The sequence below is a fragment of the Dendronephthya gigantea genome, unplaced genomic scaffold, assembly GCF_004324835.1.
Source record: "Dendronephthya gigantea isolate DGI-Jeju-01 unplaced genomic scaffold, DenGig_1.0 000002F, whole genome shotgun sequence".
Lineage (NCBI taxonomy): Eukaryota > Metazoa > Cnidaria > Anthozoa > Malacalcyonacea > Nephtheidae > Dendronephthya > Dendronephthya gigantea.
The window spans coordinates 1,556,494-1,569,729 of NW_021163012.1; the positions used below are offsets into that span (position 1 = coordinate 1,556,494).

The 13,236-nt window shown below is 40.1% G+C and overlaps 2 protein-coding genes across 3 annotated transcripts in view; one reads left to right on the forward strand and one right to left on the reverse strand.

The window, feature by feature from the left end:
• Positions 1-890: 890 nt before the first annotated feature.
• On the reverse strand, positions 891-11,046 carry LOC114534220 (AT-rich interactive domain-containing protein 1B-like). Of its 2 annotated transcripts, none has more exons than XM_028555771.1 (12): positions 9,978-11,046; positions 8,971-9,213; positions 8,515-8,688; positions 8,206-8,386; positions 7,607-7,954; positions 7,380-7,508; positions 6,966-7,135; positions 6,458-6,539; positions 5,910-6,004; positions 4,440-5,231; positions 4,010-4,346; positions 891-3,564 (listed from the first exon to the last, which is right to left on the reverse strand). In XM_028555771.1, the coding sequence occupies exons 1-12, from the start codon at positions 10,515-10,517 to the stop codon at positions 1,553-1,555; spliced, it is 5,103 nt and encodes a 1,700-aa protein (XP_028411572.1). In that variant the 5' UTR covers positions 10,518-11,046; the 3' UTR covers positions 891-1,552. The 2 variants fall into 2 exon arrangements, with proteins under 2 accessions (XP_028411572.1, XP_028411571.1); XM_028555770.1 differs by having other exon boundaries at positions 7,607-7,957.
• A 686-nt stretch (positions 11,047-11,732) lies between these two features.
• Positions 11,733-13,236, forward strand: part of LOC114535904 (zinc metalloproteinase nas-4-like) — a 28,263-nt gene continuing 26,759 nt past the window's right edge. The window contains exon 1 of the mRNA XM_028557243.1: positions 11,733-11,948. The gene's annotated coding sequence lies outside the window, so the exon portion shown is untranslated. The remainder of the gene's footprint in view (positions 11,949-13,236) is intronic.

Below are 13,236 nucleotides of genomic sequence, written 5' to 3' on the forward strand. Positions count from 1 at the left end.
TGTAACTTGACATATGACCTCTCTATTGTAACATTGTGCATGTAACAAACATACAAATACTACAATAATATCTGCAAAACTTACCGTCATATTTTACAACCGTGGAACATTCATTCAAGAAATAAACCATGCCACTTTAAATTTGTCCAACAACAAAGTATAAATTGGATTTAAAGTTTATACACGAGCAAATGCCTGTAGTGTTGATGGGCATAAGAACCCGTTCGCAGGCTAGGTTATAGAAAGACGATCTCTCATTCTCTCCCTTCCATTTCTCAACAATTTTCCCCGCAAGAAAAACTGAATAGTGCCCAATATATAAATAAAACTACATGAAGGCAACTGTGTGATGGTTTTGTTTTTAATCTTTTGATCTCTTGCTACACTCGCGATCCGGCATGATGATTTCCTAACCAATCTTCAATTTTTACCATGCATCTTCACTTCTTCTCTATCTCACCTGAGCATCTTCATTATAAAGATCTAGACAGAATGGGCCTTCAGATAGGAAATGATCTGGGAAAATAAGTTTCTCTAATTCCCGGGATATGATGTACAAAATGCTTTGATGGTTAGCGTGTCCCATTGTAAATAACCTTTTGCTATATTCTTCCCAACCAGGGAATGATGACAAAGAACCGTAACTTTCGATGCATCGGATATTTCTTCAGAGATATCACACACACGAAAAATCAAATTGGGTGTAGTCTGATTTAAAAGCAACTGGCTGAGAAAGTTTGCATACTCTACTTTGGTTGTTCCAATGCGAAGGTGAAACTGCATTGCTTTCGTTTCAAAGAGTTTAAAAGATCAATCCAACCACTATTTAACAAAATAACTAATTTGTAATATTTTCAATGTTACGTGCATCCGTTGTATGAATGCATACCTTGAGTTCATGTGTTTACTTTCTTCCAATGTACAAAAATTATTTTACGTCATTTGATGTCAAGCTATCATCTTAGCAAAGTTGGTAAAAGACGAGATTTTGTCCAAAACTGGTTAATAATTACGTATTCGTACTATTTATCCTGGAGATCGATCGCTTCAATTTTGTCCATGGTTGAACTTTTGGCTTCACAACCCTTATAGATGAAGTAATGAATAAAACGCTTCGATACACGTATTGACCCCGTGTTTGATGGTAAATACATGTCATGGAAGCCTCCGTTCGCTCTTAAACGTGTCAATAAGTTTGATCTTAACCATCGTGTGTAAGACATGATGTAACAACACAGCTTATTGTAGTTAACTTCAACAGAAAGGAGAGTCATTAGACGACTAAATGGTTTACTGAATTATGACTTATGTATGGTGTACTTTATAGAGCGCGAGATATTATAGTTGACTGACAAAATGACCACCATGAACATATCTGGCATAAAACCTTCAAACGTCGAGCAATTGGCCAAATGAAGCCAAGATGACAATCATTCACGTCCAATTTCACAAAGTTCAAACCAGTTTTAAACCTATTTTTCGCACTAATTCAAACCGTACCATACTTTTCTAACAGTTACTATAATCGGTTGTGAAGCCAAACTTTCTCCTATCACCTAGGAAGGTTATACAGAACGTTACTTAGATGCGACTGAACCTCGGCGTCCAACGCTCGAGACATGCTCAGATCCAAAATTCGCTCCTGAAACGGGATCAAATGAGTGCAGCGTGTTCGCTTGGCAATACACGCCAGCAGGCTCCCAGCTCGTCTTAGCATTCCCATGCTAACTCTCAAATCGTTGTCGCGAAACATCCCCGGGTGCAAGCCTCGCACGGCCATCGACTCCACTCTATCGCGAGCGTCTTCGAGAAATCCGACTAAGACCGTCACAAGATTCCTCTCCGAGCTCGCGGTGCATATCTCCTGATTCGCCTGCGTGAAGCTCGACAGTAACACAAGTGCGAATTCCCGAGTAACCTCGTTCGTTTTGTCCGAAAAGAGCTTCACCAGATACTCGTACACCTTCAGTAGTCTGTTTTTATCCGGGGAGCCCAGTATAAAGTCAACGTTGGCTTCCATCACGCTCATTTTTGCCAAGGTCTCGAGAACCAGCTGCTTAGGGGTCAGACACACCGCTAAACTCGTGCTTCGCAACGGCTCGTCCGCTATGGTGGAGTGGCAGACAAGCCAATGCAATAGTCCGTCGAGTAATGACCTACTCACATTTCCATCCACTAGCGACAAGTCTAAGTATCCAGAAATATTAGCAACTGTTACTAAAGTATTTTCACGAATACTGTCCAAACAGTCCTGCCACCAACAATTGCTATCGTTATATTGACTGTCGGAAACCACCGTTTTTCTTCGTCTCACGTGATGTAACATCAGCAGCTTTGCGAGTATCAGCAAAAGTGACGTGTTCTTCGCCATCTCGACGTCATTTCCCGGTACGAACGATAAATTTCGGATGATATTCGAGACACAACTGCAGGAATTCACGGCAGAATCTTGAGACAAAGTCAAGCTACTTAGAGGAAACTCCTGTTTTAGTTCACATTCTGTATCCGTAGACAACGAAGCAACGGTCGTATCGCAAGGCTTAACGCTCGACGTTATCTCCTCAGTCTCCTTGCTGACCGAGTCCACGTCTAGATCAAGTTCAGTTTTCAGTCTTTTGATAAGTAATGTGGAAGCTTTCTTTGAACCTTCACGTTCCAGTTTATCACTGGAACTTTCGGTCTTAAGTTTGCTTACATTTGCAAGTTCATTTTCATCCACAGAGCTCCCACTTTCGACTTTCACCGGTTCGCACTCACAGTTATCCTCAATACCATCTTCGCCGTTACAGCAATTCTGTTGCAGTTCCCAGTCTAAAACACCAGCGACTTTTTTCTTCACTTTTACTTGCGAGCCTGTGGTAATCACAGATTTTCGCGAGATATCGGGTGATGGAATGCCATTATAGACGTTGTTCACCTCAACTTGGATGCTCGACCGTTCCTTAAAGTCTTCTGTATCATCGCTAACTGATTCCTTCTCACTGCTATCGGTAGTTTTCGAGACCTGACAATCCTCTTTCTTGTCGCTCTCCGACAAGCAATCCACAGTCTGGTTCTTCTCTGTATTTTCATCCAATTTCTCAATCTCCGTATTCCTTTTTAATTTATCATAGAATTGTGGATCCGTTTCAAAATGCGTTTGAATGTGTATTGTTGTGTCTCCGCCACCTGTTGCCCAGTCTTTTACCCCGCTACAAAATCCCAGCTCATCTTTATCGACTAAACAACCACCGACAATGATGGAAGAAAAGTTTTCGATCGCTATTTGGTCCGGAAGGATATCGTTGAACAATTGTTTTCTCGTCTCTTGATCCTTGCCATAACTACATCGCTCTGGAATGCCCGTGTCGATCTCACTCTCTCGCAAAACGTCAAAAATATTGATTAGGTTTCGTCGAAAGTGTTCTATAACTGTATCAAGGAAGCCTGGTAGCTGACCGAGCTTGAAGAAGCCTACGGTCGTGTCGTCGCTAAGCAGGATGGTTAACGTGTCTAGTGCCCAGGCTGTCTCGGCTAGTAAGCCAGATTTTAACGACATCATTATACGCCACGCTTCGACAGGACCTGCGAAAGAGAACAATTTAAATTAAGGTTTCTTCTATAAACCACACTCGAAAATTCAGCATTCAAAAACCAGGTAAGGAATCATCTCAAACATCAACTTCATACTCGAAAGAGATGCGAATATTGTAAGCAAACTTTGAACTGCATTTTTATCTCATTACTGCATTGGCTTGAGTCGATCTTCTGCACATATACATTAGATGTCGAAAGACTATAAAACATCCATCAGAAATGAATTGGACTCGACAGAATTGGAAACCTCACAGGTCATGTTGAGGGGTTCTCATCCGATCCAATTTTGTCGCGGATCCAATCTATTTCTGATGGATGTTTTATAGTCTTACTTTGCAATGTATATGAGAAGAAAATCAACTAAACCCAAAGCAGAGTGCTAAAGCAAAGCAGATCAAGCGAATTGGATCCAATACAATGCGCGTATTCTTACCAATATCCCTTGCTGTCAATCGTCTCTTCTTCTTGTGTACAGCTTGCGTTGTTTCAACGCACCCGACCGGAAACAAATCCTCCTTTCTCGCAGGCGGTAGTTTCACACCGGACTTCATAGCCTGGTACTGCAGGGCCGCCGCCGCACTTTGGGGCGTGGGTGAAGGCTTCTCTTGCTTTGGATGCGGGTAGGGCGGTGGGGGACGAGCGTTTGGTGGTTTCAGTCCGGGAGACTGAGAGTTGTGATGAAAGGGTGAAGGACTACCCGAGGAGGTACCAGGGCCATCTGGGTACCTTTGTACCCAGGGGGATTGCATTCGAGGTCCAGGGGAGCCTACCTATGTAACGATTAAAAAAAATATTAAAAAGCTTGAAATTCATGTGAAAAGTTTAGTCGCAGTTATGCCACAAATAGGAATTTTTCAACGTACCCCTCCGCGATGAGCTGCTCGCTGTCTCTCCAATTGAAACGAGGCCATGTTTGAAGCTTGCTGTTGATACATGAATCCCGGGGGGTGCTGCTGCCCCTGGCCTTGATAGTTCGGAAACATGCCTTGGGACTGCGGGTCATGTGGAAAGGGTTTGTTCATTCCCGGGGTGCGAGGGAATTGGCCAAACATTGCCTCGGGAGGGACCGCGTTGCGGGGATAGTTCGAGTAACGAGATGACACCATACCATTGTGGTACCCCGGCATCTGAGCGGGACCACCCTGGAAGTTCGCGTATTGGTGATTGGAAAAACCAGGGTGATTCGGAGGATATGATGGTACACGTGGGGAGCCCTGTGGATAACCTGTGTATCCAGGTGGTGTTTGGGAATACCCTGGTGAATTCCGATATCCAGAATGCTGCATGGGCGACGTACTTGGGTATCCTTGGGTACTCGGAGCTGAACCTGGGTAGGAGGGTGGTTGTGCTGAAGGTGTACCTCCCTGGCTGTATGGAGTGGCGGGTGTGGTTGAATTCGCTTGAAACAAATTCTTATACGTCATAGTCGAAAGATCAATATTTTCCGGTTCAGTGTTTGCCAGAAGTTTTGAACTGGGGGCGGAATTTGGCAGAGTGCTCGCAGCAGGTTGATTGGCAAAACAACCGAACTTCTCTTCGTATGGTAGCAATAAACGAACGTAATGTTCTCTCAGGTTTTGCTCATCTTCAGCGCTCAATTCATGGCCATTTCTTAGAGAATCGCCAACGTCCTTCCATAGTTTAAGCCGCGTCACCTAAATTGTTAAACATACAAAACATAAAAAACCTCGGACATCATGTTCACAACACAACAGTCGCCGTTGCGATGATAGGAACTGTTGTTGTACAACCGGAAAAATCATGCGCCTTGTTGCTTCAGCATCCTCAGTGGAGAATTAGGTTTGGATAGAAATTTTCATTGTTAAAATTTCAAACAACAATCTTTCATCATTGGATGCATAGCAATACTTGAAATGATGGGTTTAAAGAGATCGTAAAATGCAGACAGAACCGCCTAAGTATAAATATAGTAGAGACTAAAGTACGATACTATGGCTGAGGTGGAATGGTCCAGTATTGGTCACATACATGTAGTGGCTAAATCATTTTTGCTAGTCTAACTAATGATAACTGTTAGACGATTAGAAAGTGTACACTGCAATTTGAGTTAGAAGGTAATTCTAAGTTCATTCCGAAGTAGACAAATTTGAATTTGTGAAGTTGAAAAAATCTGTATATTTAACATGAGAGGAAGGGAATGTCAGCTCAGCATTTCATTGGCTGCTTTTTCGTTTTATAGCCAATCACACGCCGAGTTTACAGACCCGCGTGTACATCACATATATGAATCTTCCAACCTCGCAAACGAATGGGCGAACTTCGGAATATTTTGGCAGACGTGATGTGAAATATAAAAGATTTGGAAGACAAACCTCTTGCATTCCGCCCCGTTTAGACACGAGTTGATAAAGTTTAAATAAATCCAAAATGGAACCGCCAATATTGGGCACTTCATTCAGCGTCTTTCCTAAAGAAAAACAGGCAAGTTTTAATACATACTGTGTATGAATTCTTTAATACATCAATCATGACTGTTAATGACTACAATGTAGTTTAGGTGAATAAAAACCAAATCCCAAATGCAAAATACTTTGCAAACGGTTCTTTTTTGACGCGTGTTGACTCGTATTCGTTACGTGTGTTGGAAGTGCCGAAAAGAAATTGCAAAACGTCGGCGATTCCAGAGGTGAACAAACTGTTTTAATGGCGGACACGAAAGTGCAGCGAGATCGTCGCCTGTTCTTTTCCAAACGGTGAAAGAAGGATAGGAACATGAGACGTCACAAATGATAATCTATTGTTTTTTATGCGTTCGGCACATTGGAAGCGTATTCATTGCTCTCATATAACATTAAAAGTTTACAAAACATCCGTGAAGTTGAGCAATTCACTACACAAAAGTTGATATAGCACACAATACCTTGCTGTTCCGTAAAGGAGACCAACTTATCTAAAAATTCTTTTCTTTCCGGCTCTTCCGAGATTTTATACAGTTTGCTAAGCTGAAATACAATATTCCGAATCAGTTTATAATAAACAGGTGCAATAACTAAAGCTACGTTTACTAAAATGCGATTACTTATAAACGGGTTGCTAGTCAAAACACCTCAGGGGCAGACTGTTAACGATCGCCCTAATTATATCTCGCAGCTGGTTCATAGTGCATACATAAGTTAACTAATTTTTTCCACAAAATCTTTCCACGTTTATGAATAAAGGTCTTAGTTTGTAGTTTGTTGACTGAGGGGCCATGCCATACTAAAAAATACCCCAGCAAAATATAACCAAAGTAAAAATTTTTAAGATTTGCATCAGCCATGGGTCGCATGTTAGATAGGATAATGAAGGAACAATATGGATAACTGGATACATGTCGCATAATGTTAGATAGGATAGTAAAGGAACACTATGGATAACTGGATACATACCGGAGTAGCACTGCGTGATGAAGAAACGTCCCAAGATGGAGACAACATGTCAATATCGAAGTCCACACCAAGGGAAGGTGATAAAGAAAAAGGCGATGGAGGAGTGACTGGGGGTAATGCTGACTCATGATTTGTCTTGGCTGTGGGTTCAGGTTTAGTGTCTGCCTTACCTTAAAAAACAAATTTGTTCAATCAAAATTAGCTAGTTTGACACTCAATCCACCACTTAATACTCAATAAATATAACATGCTCGTTCTGCTCAAGGTATTTCAGTATCCTCAGTAAAAAATTAGAGTGAATATTGTGAATTTCATCATTTATCAACAATGAACTAGTACTCATCATTGGATACCAAAATACATCTTGATTTGATAATTCTACCAACAAACCTTCAACTATTTTGAAAAGCTTACCTCTTCGGATTACAGTTGATTGCTCAGAATTCGAAGGGAGAGCCCCACCAGGAATATTTGAAACCGACCGTATCATTGCCTCAATATCAGTACTTGGCAACTGATTTACTGAAGGTGATGGGACACGACCTATTATGAGAAAAGGGAAGAAGTATATTAAGATGTCACTCAGATGGTATTTAAACTTGTACTGGATATAAACATGTTATTCAAACTTCGAATCTTACCTGTTTCAACATCAGTTGGAAAGTTCAAGACTTGCGCAGGCTCTGATGAAGCCAGCTGTGGTGTATTTCTTGACAAAGATCTCGAAGGACTTGGTGTCATTCTGATATCATTGATTCCCGAACCACCAGATTCTGACTTATGATCACTGACAATGGACGTTGCAGGACTCCGAGGGTCTTTTGCATGGATACTAGGTGGCCGAGAGGGCATATTTGGTACGCTGGGTGGCCTGGATGTGATATTATGCATATCAGATTGTTGACCTGGGTTGGCTGTATTGACTGCCGCTAGGACAGCCGCAGCGGCGGCAGCAGCAGCTGCATTTTGATGGGATCCAGGAGATGTGACTGCTAAATGGAATAAAACAAATTTATCAATAAAGACTCATTTACACACACATGATTTTCTTCCTTTGACAGATGTGAATGAGTGGGTTAGCTACGGATGTGCAAATAAGGAACCTTACACATTGAAGCATTAATAACTGTCCACTTATCTACATCTATCAAAAGGCAAAAATTCAAACTTCAAGAACAGTTGAGTTCAGAAATTCTTCATCTATTCACACATAACACACAACAACTACCATGCCACAAACCTTCCTCTTGAGTTCTGTATGGCGGTTTCTTTGGCATGCCAATGGTGACGTTTGGTGAAACCGTTCCTCGCATTCCCAGCGATGGCGGATAGCCTGGTGGCTTGCCGGCCATTTGTGATCCCAAAGGACTCACCGGATAATTGGTATTAGGAAATGGCATTTGTCTGTCATCTGTCATATTCTAAATATATTTCAAAATCAATTTTATTTTGCATTCTACAAAGTACCCAGGGTTCAAGTTAGAGAGCATTTAGCTTGCAAATGAAACTTTTTTAACCAACTACATTGAAAATTTCACCATCAACTTACTGGTATCATCGCAGGAGGTCCATTAGATTTTGGACTACCAGCAAAATGCTGAGAGTAGATGGTATCTTGGGAAGGTTTGGGAATGCCTGGCTGTCCAAAGGGTGTTGCAGGATTCTTCTGATTTCCTGGGAGAAAGTTCCCAGCTGCATGAGGTATTTGAGATTGTTGATATGGCTGAAATAAAAACAAATTGTCAAAATATTTCTTAGAATACCTACACACTCCATTTCCTATATCACACTTCTGTGTATATTTTATGATCAAACTACACTGTTTAACAAAATAAAATTTTGGCAGCAAAAACGGCTGAAATTAAGCTCTGAAACACACTCAAGCACACATCAAACTTGGCATGACAGGCAAGCATAGCTGAAAAAGGGTGCACACTACTATTTTCTTTTATATTTCGCAAACACCATCATCATCAATCACATGCTAGTTTTACTGATAACTTACATTAGCCATTTGCCTTATTTGCTCTTGATGAAAGAACTCTTGCGGTCTAAAATTTCCACCCATCCCCCGAGCAGCGAAAGGTTGTTCTCTGGACTGTTTGTACATATCACCCGACATATATGGTGACTGCATTTGGTAAGGTGATTGCATTTGATAAGGTTGCTGAGGTGAACCTCCCGCAACAGGACTTGGAAAATTTTGATCTGGTGCCAGGTTTTGACCCATGTTTGGCTCAACACGTCCCTAATGTAAAGAAAATTGTTCAAGGTTTTCATTGGACAAGTGAAATCCAAATTTGACAAAATACTGAACGAGGTGTATTGCCCAAAATCATTTGCAACCAAATTACAAAATGAAAAACAATCTAAATGATCAGAAAGCCTTCGGCAATTTGATTGTTCAAAGCACTTTATCGGCATTTTTTGTATCCTTGTAGCAAATCAGTCTGTGCTTAATTTGGCAACAAATTTCAATTTGCAATTCATTGCAACAAATTTCAATTCGTAATTAGTTGCAATTTGCACATCAGTTGCAATTTGTGCTAAATGAAAATTACAAATGAAATAAAAATGCCAGACGTCATTCCAACAAAGAAAGTGAATGGTTGAATAGTTAATAGAATAAGATAAATGGGTGACATGTTTGGTCTGAATCATGCATTTGAGGACATCAGCTGGAAAAGATGGACACAGAGAATGCCATTGGGCTGAAAAGTACATACAATAGACCACAAAAGAAATATCAGGTTTCCAGGATGGTCAGCTTAATTACATAATTGTGATTGGCATATTAACGCAGTATTATGACAGACTAACATGAAACCAAATTCAAACCAAACACAAGGTGTTAATATGAAAACATGTGGTCAGATAGAAATTCTATAAGCAATGAAGCATGGTTAACCTAAAAATATGAACACACATTGTACTTTGTCACGCAACGGTATCGTTATGCGAAAAATAAACAATAAATTACTTAACAAAAGAAAAAACATAGATTTGACTTACTTGTTGAGGCACCCCGGACTTGGCAGGTTGTAATGAGCGCGGTCTATTGTTACGACTGCCACTATCGTAAGACCAGGGACTGCTCGCAATATTTCGCTGTTGGGCATAGCTCATTTGCTCCATGTTTTTATTCATATTAAACACATCTTGTGGGCGAAATTTTGGAGCCATTGCGAGCTGGAAGGGCTCGCCAGGATTGGTGTCGTATACCCCTCCGTAAGGCCCGGCGGCAGCCATATTGGAATTGGGGTTGTATTTCATCCGTGCCATACTCTCCAAATTCTCCTGAAATTGCCTAGATTGTCCACCAAAATTATTCATGCCTTGGTTAAAATGATTCTGGGGAAATGGACCGGGGCCTTGCTGCCCCATTGTACTATCATTTACACCGCCGATTGGGTTCTGAGACAAAGGCATTGCAGAAAAATTTGTCGATGCATTTTGTTTCTGCATGGCAATGTTATAGTCAGCGATCGGCATGTTGTTAGACACATATTCGCCTAGATTTGGCTTTCGAGGTAGATTCATGTTGGCTGCCATCCCTTTGTAGGTATTTGAGTTTTTCCAATCGTGTTTTTATAATCTTTGACTCACAATCGCGTCTTACTTTTGATACACAATTGATGGCATAGTCGAATTCCACATGTTATAATTTTGAAACGATGTTTTCACAACAATAACAATGCATTTCCCTCCAGAGCTGGTTGATATTGTAAAACATGTGCCAATTCGCTGAACGTTGATGTTATGAGGACGATTGTAAGACCAGTTTTATTGTACGACGTAAACAAATGGCCTTTTGGGCCATTGGTGTAAAAATGTGCCCGTATCACGCCAATATGTTGTCGACAAAAGCCACGATTCTGACAAGATTTAACGCTCTTTTGCGCCTCAAATCAAGCCAGAAACACGCAATAAGACTCGAAGATGATGCCAAAGGTATCCGATCGTTGTTTAAAAACGTATTAAAGGCGAAAATTTAACGGTTTTTTCAAATCTTTTCAAAAATTTCTGCCTTCTTTTCTTGTGTATCACTTGACACAGTGGCCGCGCTCTATCCTGCGTGACGTCACGCAACTTATGCGCACGCATACATTATTGTATTTCAATCGCTGACTATTAGTATTACTGGCTCCGGGGTGCTTCCGTTCCGCTTCAGGGCCGAATCAGCAGCAATATCAGCAAAAATTGCACCCAAAAAAATGACCGAAAATGTCATCAAGGAACACCCAGGGTCGCTAAAACTTTTAGTATGGAGAAAATTTGTCAAATCTGTGTTCGCACTAATCTAAGGGGGGAAGGGGGGCACCCATGCAACGTGAAACACCCTCATTACCGACAACATGCCCCCAGGCGTCCCTCCAACCTCACGTGCAAGGTTGCCTGGTTTATCTATCAGAGACCAAACTTTTTTGGTCAAATTTTGGGTATACAATTTTTTTTCGTTGTGTAATCTTTTATGATTGTGGGAGAGTCGTAGTCTAGGTTGACTGCGCATGTGCGCAACCCAACAACCTTCGTTATGTGAGATTAACAACTTCAAAACTTTTAAAAAATAAAACATATCCTATTGATGTTTTCTTTTCACTTTTCAGGTTCAATTTGATAGCTGGCTGTTGAGATAAACCTAAAACAAGTACTTTACAGTAAAATTAAATTTATCCAATCAGGCATCGATTGTAACATTCCACACGGCAACAACGACCAATCAGAATCGCTTAAACCATAGACTGATGTCTGGATTTGAGAGTTGTTTGAGTGTGTGGAAAATTATCCAGGCCTAGTAGAAATCAATGCGGGAATTTATTGCTTTTATTGCATAACAAAAAAGTTATAATACAAAATATGAATGTCAGAAAAGTATAGCTGAAACCTAAAAGCACAGCTCAAGGATCGACTGAGTAGAAGAGATGCCGTGACGGATAAATTTATCGCTTTCAAAAACATGTGTTCGCTGATGGTTTCACTCAGGTAAGCTGAGACTTTGTTTATTTTTAACTAGCTTTTAAATAGGTAAATAATAGAACCTCTCTCATAACCTGGCTGTGTTTTCTGCATTGTATTTTAAATATTACAGTAAATACGTTGTACTGTAGTATTATAGATATAATAAATTCCAGTGCAGAGGTAGTTTTGTAACAAGTTTCATGACAAGTTATACTGTGCTTCAAGCCTTCAATACTTTTTTTGACAAGTACTGAAGCTATTTGACTAAGAGCTTGTCAACTTGATTTAATCCACAGTCACAGTTTACTAGTGACTAGTCTAATATCACAGTTTACTAGTGACTAGTATCACAGTTTACTAGTGACTAGTATCACAGTTTACTAGTCACTAGTATTACAGTTTACTAGTTACTAGTATGACTGAAAAATTCATACCAGCCTACCAGTACACTGATTACTGATATAGTTAGTGTCAATGGTGTTATATTCACCATATAACATCAGTATTCCAAACTATCCTACCTTTACCAAGTAAAATTATCATCCACAGACCACAATTGCATGCACTCTTGACTAAATTTTCATCAAAGGATGAAGAATGCAATCTACCACAAGGCAAAAATAAACATCATAGAATTGCTAAAACTACAATATTTGCAAAAATGTGAAAAATGTAACCCTGTGAAGTTGGAAATTTTGCATGTATCTTTATTTTCCACTAGAAGTGGTTAGTGGTTATTTTTCAAACCTGTTATCCATATATATGCAAAATTCTATTCCCCATAGGTTTTATTTCCTATTTCGATTGCAACATTTTGCGACCATGCAGCCTGTTCGGTTCCACATATTTTTTGATCTTTTTTTAGCTGTGGTGTTGAATTTCATTATTCATTCTGCAATCATCTGTTTCAAGGCAAACAAAATAACATGTTTAAAACTCCTCCCTCTGTGAACTTGAGTTTTGCACACATCATGGCAATCATTACAAAAGATAATGCTGTCATGCATACAAGCTCACAAGTGGTGCATTAGCATGATAGAAAATGATAGAAAAGTCTTTTCCAGCAAGTTTCAATCACACATTTGGCATTTGCAGAAATTGTTTCCTGTTTATTGGCTTCTTATTTTTTTATCCAATTTAAATTTTTTTTATTCTAATAAGTTTACAAGCTATACTTGGTGCCCTCTCAACCCATTAATGGGCTTTCTTATCTTCTAATCCTATTTTCTCCAGACCAAATAAAGATTTGAGATGTTATATTTCAAATACCTGTGATATAAATCAATACTTTATGCCTTACAACACGTCTCTA